This window comes from Salmo trutta, chromosome 4 (genome assembly GCF_901001165.1).
Source record: "Salmo trutta chromosome 4, fSalTru1.1, whole genome shotgun sequence".
Lineage (NCBI taxonomy): Eukaryota > Metazoa > Chordata > Actinopteri > Salmoniformes > Salmonidae > Salmo > Salmo trutta.
This window is the reverse complement of record NC_042960.1, coordinates 49,599,239-49,612,818: the sequence shown is the minus strand read 5'-3', so window position 1 is coordinate 49,612,818 and position 13,580 is coordinate 49,599,239. Positions and strand designations below refer to the sequence as shown.

The window sequence follows — 13,580 nt, the reverse complement described above, 5'->3', positions numbered from 1 at the left end:
TCTCTAAAGGAAGTTGGAGGCGGCTTATGGTAGGGAAATGAACATTGAATTCTCTGGCAACAGATCTAGTGAACATTCCTGCAGTCAGCATGTCAATTGCACACTAACTCAAAACTTGAACATCTGTGGCAGTGTGTTGTTTTAGAGGGCCTTTTATTGTCCCCAGCACAAGGGGCACCTGTGTAATGGTCATGCTGTTTAATCAGCTTCTTGATATGCCACACCTGTCAGGTGGATGGATTATCTTGTTAAAGGAGAAATGCTCACCAACAGGGATGTAAAAAATTTGTGCACAACATTTGAGAGAAATAAGCTTTTTGTGTATATGCAACACTTCTGGGATCTTTTATTTCAGCTGATGAAACATGTGACAAACACTTTACATGTTGCATTTATATTTTTGTTCAGTGTACGTAATAAAACAGGACACACAAAGCACAGTTTTCTCTGTGCATTAATAATTCATAGGAAGTCCCCGGTCTACCCTTATCATTATTCTTGCACTGATGGTTAGAATGTGACCACAATGAAATGACTAAGACACTGACAAACAGAGGTTGCCATGGAGACCAAGCAAGAATGGAGCACTGCTGGAATGAATTATGGCGCTTAGAAATTCCACAAGAGGAATAAAATAAAATACACAAGAATGGAGCTACACAGCACCAGATCAATGTGAAGAGGTACGAGGTATTTGAGGTAGATATCTACATGAAGGCCATAGATGTTCAAGCAGATTGAAGTCCCTGGTCTAACTTTTTCATTATTATTGCACTGATGGTTAGAATGTGACCACAGTGATGTGACTAAGACACTGACAAACAGAGGTTGCCATGGAGACCAAACAGGAATGGAGCACTGCTGGAATGAATCATGGAGCTTAGAAATGACTCCTGACATTTAAAAACATTGACATACTGTAGCAATCACTTAAGTGATAATGACCGAGAAGCCGGTGTTAATATATCCTCCAAACACCGGCCTTGTTCTTTCTACATACTGTATGTTCAAGTTCAGGGAGCGTGCAATTGGCATGCTGACTGCAGGAATATTCACCAGAGCTGTTGCTAGAGATTTGAATGTCAATTTCTCTACCATAAGCCGCCTCCAAAGTCTTTTTAGAGAATTTGCATGACCAACATATTCAAATAATCATTGACATATTTTCATTAAAAACTTTCTTTTGATGAATTTATTCATACTATTTCATCATTCCACAAGATATAGTCCCGACACAAACCTAGGGTTGCTACCTAAGCCGGCTGGTCGTTCGTTCTATAGGTTCGGTTGCTAGAGGCGTGACCCAGTCTTTCAGTCTTTTTGTTCTGTATCTATGGACGCAATGTTCCACTGGAATGCTACCTGGCAACTTTCTTATCCCTTGCTTGCCAACTATGACTAACTTACAGTCACGTCAAAAAGTGCAGCCAGAATAACAGCAAAGTAGCTGCAATTGCATTTGTTTAAGCAGTTTTCTAGTGACATTTATTTGGATATATACATAACAATGAGCTAATGACTCTTGATTTCGCCTGGCATACAAAAAGTGCTCACTCATCAGGACACTGTTGTTTCAGAGGAGCTAGCCAACAACACAGCTAACACAATCACTTCAAACTGAAGCTGGAAAAACTGCAAATTAGCTGCACTTTGTTTCTTTATACCTTTAAAAAAAGAAATGTCTTTGTATTTTATTTATACATATATATACATATATATATATATATATATCAATAAAAATGATGCCAGCTGATTCATATGATTTCGACTGGCTAAATGTTAGTGTAAAAGAAATGTGAGATAATGTCTAGATGTTTTTTTATAGTGGAGATCAAGTTTATACATTGCCTGGCTGGGCTGATGAGACAGTGGATTATGCAGTCCGATGGAACAGAGGAAATAGGCATTTTAACATCATAGATTTAGCCGGTGGTGACTTGTGGAATGGACAATGGTTGGAATGCGGTTTTAACCAATCAGCATTCAGGATTAGACCCACCCATTGTATAAAAGTAAATAAATGAGCCCATTTAAAAATAAATAAAAAAAGGTGGAGGAACCTTAAGAAGTACAAAAGGGACAAGACCGGGAATCACGACGCATATGGTTTTACAAGTGCCTTCAGAATGTATTCACACACTGACTTTTTCCACATTTTGTTGTGTAACAAAGTGGGATTAAAAAGGATTTAATTTACATTTTTTGTCAAGGTTCTACACAAAATTGTTGTCAATTATTGGAAATTAAACAATCTTGATTCCATAAGTATTCAACCCCCTGAGTCAATAAATATTGTCTTATTTCACTGCAGAGCCTCCAGCCCTGCCCAATATGCCTTAGATAGCCCTTTTGTCCCACCCCCCACACATGCGGTGACCTCACCAGGCTTAACTGGTGTCTCTAGAGAAAACCTCTCTCATCGTCACTCAATGCCTAGGTTTACCTCCACTGTATTCACATCCTACCATACCCTTGTCTGTATACATTATGCCTTGAATCTATTCTTCAATGCCCAGAAATCTGCTCCTTTTACTGTCTGTTCCGAACGCACTAGGTGACCAGTTCTTATAGCCTTTAGCCGGACCCTTATCCTACTCCACAGTGATGTTCCTCTGGTGATGTAGAGGTTAATCCAGGCCCTGCAGCCCCCAGCATCACTCCCATTCCCCAGGCGCTCTCATTTGTTGACTTCTGTAACCGTAAAAGCCTTGGTTTCATGCATGTTAACATTAGAAGCCTCCTCCCTAAGTTTGTTTTACTCACTGCTTTAGCACACTCCACCAACCCTGATGTCCTAGCCATGTCTGAATCCTGGTTTAGGAAGGCCACCAAAAATCCTGAAATTTGCATCCCCAACTACAACATTTTCCAACAAGACAGAACTGCCAAAGGGGGCGGAGTTGCAATCTACTGCAGAGATAGCCTGCAGAGTTCTGTCATACTATCCAGGTCTGTGCCCAAACAATTCGAGCTTCTACTTTTAAAAATCCACCTTTCCAGAAACAAGTCTCTCACCGTTGCTGCTTGTTATAGCCCCCCTCTGCCCCCAGCTGTGCCCTGGACAGCATATGTGAATTGATTGCCCTCCATCTATCTTCAGAGTTTGTACTGCTAAGTGACCTAAACTGGGATATGCTTAACACCCCGGCCTTCCTACAATCTAAGCTAGATGCCCTCAGTCTCATTCAAATGATCAAGGAACCTACCAGGTACAACCCTAAATCCGTAACCATGGGCACCCTATTAGATATCATCCTGACCAACTTGCTCTCGAAATACACCTCTGCTGTCTTCAACCAGGATCTCAGCGATCACCCATCCGTAATGGGTCCACAGTCAAACGACCACCCCTCATCACTGTCAAACGCTCCCTAAAACACGAGCAGGCCTTTCTAATCGACCTGGCCCCAGTATCCTGGAAGGATATTGACCTCATCCCATCAGTAGAGGATGCCTGGTTGCTCTTTAAAAGTGCTTTCCTCACAATCTTAAATAAGCATGCCCCATTCAAAAAATTTAGAACTAAGAGAAAGATATAGCCCTTGCTTCACCCCAGACTTGACTGCCCTTGATCAGCACAAAAACATCCTGAGGCGTTCTGCATTAGCATCGAATAGCCCCCGCAATATGAAACTTTTCAGGAAAGCCAGGAACCTATATACACAGTCAGTTAGGAAAGCTAAGGCTAGCTTTTTCAAACAGAAATGTTCCTCCTGTAGCACTAATTCCAAAAGGTTTTGGGACACTAAAGTCCCAAAACACTAAAACTATGCCACCATCAATAAATCTACGATAATCAAAATTTCAATAAGCATTTTTCTACGGCTGGCCATGCTTTCCACCTGGCTACCCCAACCCCAGCCAACAGCTCTGCACCCCTGCAGCAACTTGCCCAACTTGCCTCAGCTGGGCTAGACAATCTGGACCCTCTCTTTCTAAAATGATCTGCCAAAATTGCTAAAACTATGGCTACCCCTATTACTAGCCTGTTCAAACTCTGTTTCGTATCGTCTGAGATCAAAACAGATTGTAAAGCTGCCGCGGTCATCCCCCTCTTCAAAGGGGGAGACACTCTAGACCCAAACCGTTATAGACCTATATCCATCCTGCCCTGCCATTCTAAAATCTTCGAAAGCCAAGTTAACAGATCACCGACCATTTCGAATCCCACCGTACCTTCTCCACTATGAAATCTGGTTTCCGAGCTGGTCATGGGTGCACCTCTGCCACGCTCAAGGTCCTAAACAATTCTAGGGCTGTACATATGATGTCGCTCTTGCTGCTGGTGATTCTCTGATCCACCTCTACGCAGATGACACCATTCTGTATACATCTGGCCCTTCTTTGGACACTGTGTTAACAAACCTCCAGACAAGCTTCAATGCCATACAACTCTCCTTCCGTGGCCTCCAATTGCTTTTAAATGCAAGTAAAACTAAATGCATGCTCTTCAGCCGATCGCTGCCCGCACCTGCCCGCCCGACTAGCATCACTACTCTGGACAGTTCTGACTTAGAATATGTGGACAACTACAAATGCCTAGGTGTCTGGTTAGACTGTAAACTCTCCTTCCAGACTCACATTAAGTATCTCCAATCCAAAATTACATCTAGAATCAGCTTCCTATTTCGCAACAAAGCCTCCTTCACTCATGCTGACAAACATACCGTCGTAAAACTGACTATCCTACCGATCCTTGACTTCGGCAATGTCATTAAAATAGCCTCCAACACTCTACTCAGCAAACTGGATGTAGTCTATCACAGTGCCATCCGTTTTAGCACCAAAGCCCCATATACTACCCACCACTGTGACCTGTATGCTCTCGTTGACTGGCCCTCGCTTCATATTCATCGCCAAACCCACTGGTTTCAGGTCATCTATAAGTCTTTGCTAGGTAAAGCCCTGCCTTATCTCAGATCACTGGTCACCATAGCAACACCCACCCGTAGCACGTGCTCCAGCAGGTATATTTCACTGGCCATCACCAAAGCCAACACTTACTTTGGGTGCCTTTCCTTCCAGTTCTCTGCTGCCAATGACTGGAACGAATTGCAAAAATCACTGAAGCTGGAGACTTATATCTCCCTCTCTAACTTTAAGCATCAGCTGTCAGAGCAGTTTACCAATCACTGTACCTGTACACAGCCAATCTGTAAATAGCACACCAAACTACCTCATCCCCATATTGTTATTTATCTTTTTGCTCTTTTGCACCCCAGTATCTCTACTTGCACATCATCATCTACACATCTATCACTCCAGTGTTAATGCTAATGTGTAGTTATTTTGCCTCTATGGCCTATTTAATGCCTTACCTCCCTAATCTTCTACATTTGCACACACTGTACATAGATTTTTCAATTGTGTTATTGACTGTACGTTTGTTTATGTGTAACTCTGTGTTGTTGTTTTTGTCGCACTGCTTTGCTTTATCTTGGCCAGGTCGCAGTTTTAAATGAGAACTTGTTGTCAACTGGCCTACCTGGTTAAATAAAGGTGAAATACATTTTTAAAAAACATGCTAGAATCACCTTCGGTAAGTCTCTAAGAGCTTTGCACACCTGGATTGTACAATGTTTGCCCATTAATAAATGCTTTATTCTTTCCTGCTCTGTCAAGTTTGTTGTTGATCATTGCTAGACAGCCATTTTCAAGTGTTGCCATAGATTTTCAAGCCGATGTAATTCAAAACTGTAACTAGGCAACTCAGGAACATTCAATGATGTCTTGGTAAACAACTCCAGTGTATATTTGGCCTTGTGTTTTAGGTTATTGTCCTCCTGAAAAGTGAATTTGTCTCCCAGTGTCTGTTGGAAAACACACTGAACCAAGTTTTCCTCTCGGATTTCGCCTGTGCTTAGCTCTATTCCATTTATTTTTATCCTAAAAAACTCCCTAGTCCTTGCCGATGACAAGCATACCTAAAACACAATGCAGCAACTACCATGCTTGAAAATATGAAGAGTGGTACTCAGTGATGTGTTGTGTTGGATTTTCCCCAAACATAACGCTTTGTATTCAGGACTAAAATGTCCTTTTTTTTGCATTATTACTTTAGTGCCTTATTGCAAACAGGATGCATGTTTTGGAATATTGTTTATTCTGTACAGGCTATTCACTCTGTCATTTATGTTAATATTGTGGAGTAACTACAATGTTGTTGATCCATCCTCAGCTATCTCCTATCACAACCATTAAACATTGTAACTGTTTTAATCACCACCGTCCTCATTCCTGAGCTTTCCTTCCTCTCCGGCAACTGAGTTAGGAAGGGCGACTGTATCTTTGTAGTGACTGGGTGTATTGATTCACCATCCAAAGTGTAATTATAACTTCACCATGCTCAAAGGGATGTTCAATGTCGGCTGGTTTTATTTTTGCCCTCTACAAATGGTGTCCTTCTTTGCGAACCATTGGAAAACCTCCCTGGTCTTTGTGGTTGAATCTGTGCTTGAAATTCACTGCTCGACCGAGGAGACCTTACCAGTGATTGACTTGGACTGAAACGGTGCCGTTACTCATGTTGGTTGCCGGTACAGTTTATATGTAGGTGAAGGAGCACCACAATACCTTTGAGCTAATATTTTATAAGAGGAATTGGAGATCAAGCAGTAGGACATTTGAGGGGCGGTATTCAGCTCCGGTGAGCTTATGCCCAAGTCAATCACTGGACCATACAGACAATTCTATGTGTGGGGTACAGAAATGGGGTACTCATTTAAACACTATTATTACACACCGAGTGAGTCCATGCTGTCTATTATGTGACTTGTGAAGCACATTTTTACTCCTGAACTTATTTAGGCTTGCCATAACAAAAGGTTGAATACTTATTGACTCAAGACATTTCAGCTTTTTGTTTTATTAATTTATAAACATTTCTAAAAACCCAATTCCACTTTGACATAATGGGGTATTGTCTGTAGATCATGATACAAAATCTTAAATGCAGGCTGTAACAACAAAATGTGGAAAAAGTCGTTGGGGTGTAAATACTTTCTGAAGGCACTGTAGGTACTTGTAATGTCACCCTTGTTTAAAAAACAACGGATGTGTAGGGGTAGATTGGGATTTGACATTAAATGTACTGATATGTCATAAATATATACTGAACAAAAATTCCAGACATTTTACATATGCACAAAAAGCTTATTTTAATAAGATATTGTGCACAGATTTGTTTATATCCATGTTAGTGAGCATTTCTCCTTCGCCAAGACAATCCATCCACCTGACAGGTGTGGCATATCAAGAAGCAGATGAAACAGCATGATCATTACACAGGTGCACCTTGTGCTGGGGACAATAAAAGGCCACTTTAAAATGTGCAGTTTTGTCACACAACACAATGCCACAGATGTCTCAAGTTTTGAGGGAGCATGCAATTGGCATGCTGACTGCAGGAATGTACATGAGAGCTGTTGCCAGAGAATTGAATGTTCATTTCTCTCCCATAAGCTGCATCCAATGTCGTTTTATAGAATTTGTCAGTACGTCCAAACGGCCTCACAACTGTGTAACCATCCAGCTTCTTCACCTGTCTGATCGTCTGAGGCGGGGTGGGGGTGCTGAGGAGTATTTATGGCTGTAATAAAGCCCTTTTGTGGGAAAAAACTCATTCTGATTGGTTGGGCCTGGCTCCCCAGTGGGTGGGTCTGCCATGGCTGCACCCCAGCCCAGTCATGTGAAACCCATAGATCATTAGTGTATAATTGACTAATTTCCATATATATATATGTTAAATAAAGGTTATATATAAAGGTTATATATAAAACCTTTATTTAACTAGACAAGTCAGTTAAGAACAATGATGGCCTACACCGGCCAAACCCAGACGATGCTGGGCCAATTGTGCGCCGCCCTATGGGATTCCCAATCACGGCCGGTTGTGATACAGCCTGGATTCGAACCAGGGTGTCTGTAGTGACTCCTCTAGAACTGAGATGCAGTGTCTTAGACCGCTGCGCCACTCGGGAGCCTCAAACTGTAACTCAGTCAAATCTTTGAAACGGTTGCATGTTGCGTTTATATTTTTGTTCAATATATGAATGAGCTACCAGCCCAATGTTTCATTCAGCAAGCTGGGTGATAATGAGCACTACATTATCAGCATAGTTGAGACGCAAACTAACAATGACATTAGAACACTCAGGCCTCCCACCCAGTCTTTTGCCAGTGTAAAGCACCAACCTTTTTCATTATGTTTTCTGGGGGCACGTCTCTCCTGCCCAGTGAGTAGGGGGCCCACTGAGTAGTGGGAGAGACCACCTCCTGGCCGTTGTCTAATATATTGCTCTGTTGAGAGGGGGTCTAGAGAGAGAACAGGGTAAAGGAACACAATTTAGAGTATCATCACTGCTATGGGGCTAACCTGTATATGCTGCCAAAATGACTACAGTTTTTGCAGAGATAAAGGTGAATCAACTTGCTGTATTGATTATAACGTTGTAGTCATTGATAATAATAATACTATCGGAGGAGTATTGCAGCTAGTAATCCAGCGTCCTTGGATCAATATCATGACCTTAACTTCTTTATAAGTTTAAAGTCCCATACATATGAATATATCTGTTGGGTTGTTTGCTTCCTGTCATTTCGTCCACTTACAATACTTCTTTGATAGGAATAGACTGTGACTGACAGGTTTAGAGAGATGTTGGCAGGCAAAAAAGTAGAAGTTGACTTACAGGCACTAAAATACCTATACGAGAAAGATAAGCAAGCGAGAAACTCTGATAAAATCTCTTTGTTTCATTACAATGTGCTTGTCTGTGTCCTTAAATGCATAGTGTCTATAAACTAGGCCAAATTGCATTGAGGCTACTGAGCGACACAGGGTACAATAATAGCCTTACACAGTAATACTAACACAGAGGAGTACTGCTGTAACCCATAGAGCAGACACCGTAGCTGACACACATGCAACACACTGCTTTAATATTTCAGACAACAGATAAAAGACAGAGCTTGGCTTGAAGTTGAAATGGAAGGGATTCTTAAGACTTCTTTCACACCAACACAGTTGAAATTGTATAATACTTGGCTTCACTGTATGCATTTTATGCTGATACTGTGATACATGAGTCTCGGGTCTAGACTCGTTTTGTAATGCTGGTATTATTTCTGGGCTCAAGTTTCATCCTTCAAGATTAGAATGTACAATAATTGGAATACAAAGTGGACTATAATAAAAAAAGATATACAGGCATAGCATTTCAATGTAATAATATTCTCCATCGTAAGGAAAATGCAGCTTTTGGTAATATTGTGATGCTTATGATGAATGTAATTTTTAAGCTTTTATCCTGGCAAAATAGTAAATATGCAGTACACTCCCTGTATCAAATGAATGTGAAAGGGTTCATCTACACTGAGACTGTTTCTGTGTTTTCTGGTTCATACTCACATTGGGTAGAGGTAGCCACTGTGTTGTTTGGTTTTCATGCTTATTCATGTTATTGTAAAAGTTTATTGTCATGCTTCTGCTGGCATGCGGTGCAGCATAGCCTCCAGAGCACAGCATGCCGAAGTTTACTGTGTTGTGCTTAAGGACAGCGCTCTGATTGGAGGGAAACAATCACGTGACATGAGTAAATGGGTGAGCCACTGGGTTAACGGGATTGCACCAAGACACACTGCGTAGCTGCAACAGATAAAGTGAGCTTGACAAACAGAACAACAGAACAGAGTTACTACAGTAGGCTACCAGCACAAACACATTAAAACACACTCATGGATACAGTACGACTACGTATTTCATAAAAGCAACAGTATGTACTTTTCTTTAAGAGATGTATAGCACTGAAGTACTTGCCTATATTATCAAGGGCCGGTTTCCCAGACCCAGATTAAGCCTAGTCCTGGAATGCTTTCTAGTTCAGAACTAGGTTTAATCAGTGTTAAGCATAATTCAGAGTCTACAGATGCAGATAGTCCGGCGTCCGATTGCGACACAGCTACATGGCTCTGAGTCCACCGTCCGTAGGGGACACACAGCCCAAATGCGCACCTGCCCAAAATTCCCAACCAACGCGGCTCCACGAACGCATCCTCCATTTCAATGAGGATTTGAAAGTATGAAAGCCATTGTTCCAATATTATAGAACACTGATGTGCGTACGCGTACACATTTTGGTCTCTGGCAGACCCTTTAGGGCAGGGATCATCAGCTAGATTTTTTTATTGTGTAGATGGTCAGAGGGCCAGAACATAATTACAAATAATTTGCAGACTGCAAATTGACCGCAAGAAGCCCAAACAGATATCATATTTGGCTAAAACAGAATCATTTCAAACCATTACATTAGCACACAGTCACATACACTGAATGTATAAACATGAAGAACACCTGCTCTTTCCATGACATAGACTGACCAGGTGAATCCAGGTGAAAGCTATAATCCCTTATTGATGTCACTTATTAAATCCACTTAAATCAGTGTAGATGAAGGGCAGGAGACATGTAAGAGAGGGATTTTTAAGCCTGGAGGCAAATGAGACATGGATTGTGTATGTGTGCCATTCAGAGGGTGAATGGGCAAGACAAAATATTTAAGTGATTTTGACCTGGGTATGGTAGTAGTTGCCAAGCGCACCAGTTTATGTCAAGAACTGCAACGCTGCTGGGCGGCGGGGTTGCAACTCAATATAAGGAAGGTGTTCCTAATGTTTGGTATACTCAGTGTATATCTCTCTATTATGCGTGGGAATACTTTGGGACAGATATCCAACATTAAAATCACATGGAGCTGATTTGCTGGTGTTTTTACAGTCTTTCATGTCCAACAATAAAACACTAGAAAAAAAGTTTGTTTTTTTGTTTGTTTTTTGCTCAGAAAACTTTTGGGGGCAAATAAAATCCCCCGCGGGCCACCAGTTGGGAGACCCTGCTTGAGGAAAACCGACCCAAATAGTAGTAGTACAGACAGATATACTTTTCTTGTTAAAGTATGATTTCATACTAACAGTAATAGTAGAAAGAAAATAAAAGTTAAGAGAAAGAAGAGGAGAATGGAGGTAGTGTTTGTGTAATTTATACATATAGTGAAACACAAAATGAGACTGGTGCCACAACTGGAGAACATAACTAAGCAGTGGACTGAACACATGTCTATACTGACAGTCATGCAGTCAGGTGGCGTGTTTGTCAAGACAACAGAAGGCCACATGTAGATGGTGTGCAATCGTGTAATAAACTGGAGGCAACGGTGTATTCCCAAGGTGAAAAATAAGTTGTCAGACTTACCCGGTCTAATCGTTTGGCCTCTATATGTCTAAGCAGCTGTTGCCTCCAGTCTACTGGCATCTTAGAGGACATATCGTCAGGCTTATGCTGCAGCTGCATGGTGCGCATTTTCATCTCATCGGGGCTCTTTATATTCTCAGTGCAAGTGCTCAGATTATAATCTGGGGGCATCTTCTCCAACAGGGCAGCCATGGTGGGTCTGGCAGACACAGGCCTGGCCTGGGACGCCCCGAACGTCTCCGTGCTGTAACTTCTGGCCGACAGAGGCCGCCGCTGTGTCAGGCTCTTAGTGGGGTAGCCCATGATGGGCTTCTTAGGCTCCTGGTAGGAGGAGTAGTCTTCCTCGTACCTGCCATTCCTCTTGTTGTACTGTTGGTCCTGCTGGGCCATGCTGGCCAGACTGTTCTGGTGCTCCAGCATGCCTTTGAAGTGCTGCCGGCCATAGTGGTCCGACTTCTGCTGCATCTCCTGGGCCTCCTGAACCCTGCGGAACAGGGCCAGCTCTGTGGAGCTGACCAGGGAGTCGGCCCGCCTCAGGAACCCAGGCCGGGAGCGCTGACTGGGGATGGGGAAGGGTTGCTGCTGCTGGGGCGGCTGGTTCTCCTCGTTGACCGAGGGCTGAGAGTAGGAGAACATCTGGTCCATGGGAGGGTAACCCCGGTAGCCGCTGGGGCTCACCAGCTCCTTGGGCAGGGTCTTCCCCGGATGGTTGACGTACTCAGGGGTGTTGGGGAAGGGTGGAGGGGGCCTCCTCTCCTGCTGCTGATTCCTCATATCCATAGCCCCCTGAGGGTTGAAGCTATGGTCGAAGTGGTAGACCTTCTTGGGGATGGAAGGCTTCTGCTGCTGGCTATTAGTTCCGTAGGCATCATCATCGTCCAGCATGGGGGCAGACTGGCTCCGGGACATGCTCTGCTCCATGGGGCCCGGCATGTCTGGACGGTCAACACTCCCCTGATTCTCTATGCTGGAGCTGTAGGTGTCCACGGGAATACTGTACACATTGTAGGAGCCCATGTCTATCTCATCGATGCTCTGGGACTTCTTGAACTTAGCCTTCACCTCCTTCATCATGGGAGAGAGGCGCTCAGAGCTCTTGCTCATCACCATGGCCCCAGAGCTTGGTCTAGTGGGCTTGGATTGGACATGTTGGTACATGTTGGCCTGCTGGCTGCTGCGCCCCTGCCCAGAGTTCCTGGAGTCTAGGTAACCCCACGTTCCTCTGGAGGGGAACGTGCCCGGCAGCTCTCCATGATGCATCTCCTGCTCAAAGTCGTTGCGGTCAGGATTGGGACTGTTGCCTGGGGAGCTCAGTTTTGAGGGGAAAGCTGTGCGGTCCTCGAAGGGACTGGGCGTCCTCGTCCAGTTCTGCCACGGGTTGGGAGGGGGAGGCTGAGATACTTCAGTTTCGGGCGTGTTGCGGACATTATGGAATTGGTGGGAGGGGTGTTGATGAGGGGCATCCTGCAGCTCCAGGGGGATGCCCACGATGCGCTCCTGCCTCATGAGGGGCCGGCGGCCCCCATGGGAGGTGGAGGCGCTGCAGGACTTGGAGCCCAGCATGGGGTTACCACTGCTGCTACCACTGGGAGTCTCCAGAGGAGCCTCTTCAGACACGAAGCCTGTGTTGTCATAGTGGGAGGAGTCGTTCCACTGATCAAAGGTGTCGCTGAGGGGGCGCCGCTCGCTGCGCTGCTGCAGTGTGCTGGAGGGAGGGGTCTCTCTGGGGTCTCTCTGACTCAGTAGGGGCTTGGTCTCGATCGGCTTGGGGAACTGCTGGGCCAGCCTGCAGAAAGAGAGTGGGCACAGGTATCATAGCATATCATTTCATCAAGGTTTCATTTACTAGAATAGACGGTAACATTCAAAATGGACCTGAAAATATGCTTTGAAATACAGGTTTACATTTATTTCCAACTTTTGATAGGTCAAATCAAAGGCTGCATTAAAATAGAAAGGTACTGTGTATTTTAAAGCAATGTTTGCCTGAAGCTATACTGCTGGCATTTCAAAGGGAATCCAATTGCTTTTTTACCAATATATCATAAAAGGAAAATATGCGCAGATTTGAGCTGGACTGTTTTCCATAGAGGTCTGAAAGTATCAGTAGGAATATCAAACAAGTTAACTATAATTGTATCCACAGATGAAAAAAGTATTTTTCAGTGAGAGCTCAATCTGTATCATTTCAGCCAGGATTCAGTTGGAAAAAAGAACACTGTTCTTGGAAGTTCTGGCACGAACTGACTAAAACAGTTTCAAGAGCCCCAATGGTACAGTAGTGTTTCAGCTGCATTTCAATGAAGAAGAGAGTGGAGAGGAACTGTCCCTG

At 43.5% G+C, this 13,580-nt stretch overlaps 1 protein-coding gene across 11 annotated transcripts in view; it reads right to left on the bottom strand.

Annotated features, from left to right (window-relative positions):
- The window catches only part of LOC115192516 (leucine-rich repeat-containing protein 7-like), a 204,044-nt gene that overhangs the window by 8,493 nt on the left and 181,971 nt on the right, over positions 1 to 13,580 (bottom strand). For 7 of the 11 annotated variants that reach the window (XM_029751117.1, XM_029751114.1, XM_029751118.1 and 4 more), the window contains 3 exons: positions 11,249 to 13,034; positions 9,410 to 9,562; positions 8,194 to 8,313 (listed from right to left, as the gene is read on the bottom strand). In XM_029751117.1, the coding sequence (XP_029606977.1) occupies positions 8,194 to 8,313; positions 9,410 to 9,562; positions 11,249 to 13,034 (2,059 nt within the window). The remainder of the gene's footprint in view (positions 1 to 8,193; positions 8,314 to 9,409; positions 9,563 to 11,248; positions 13,035 to 13,580) is intronic. The other 4 variants (XM_029751120.1, XM_029751123.1, XM_029751126.1 and 1 more) reach the window with 2 other exon arrangements.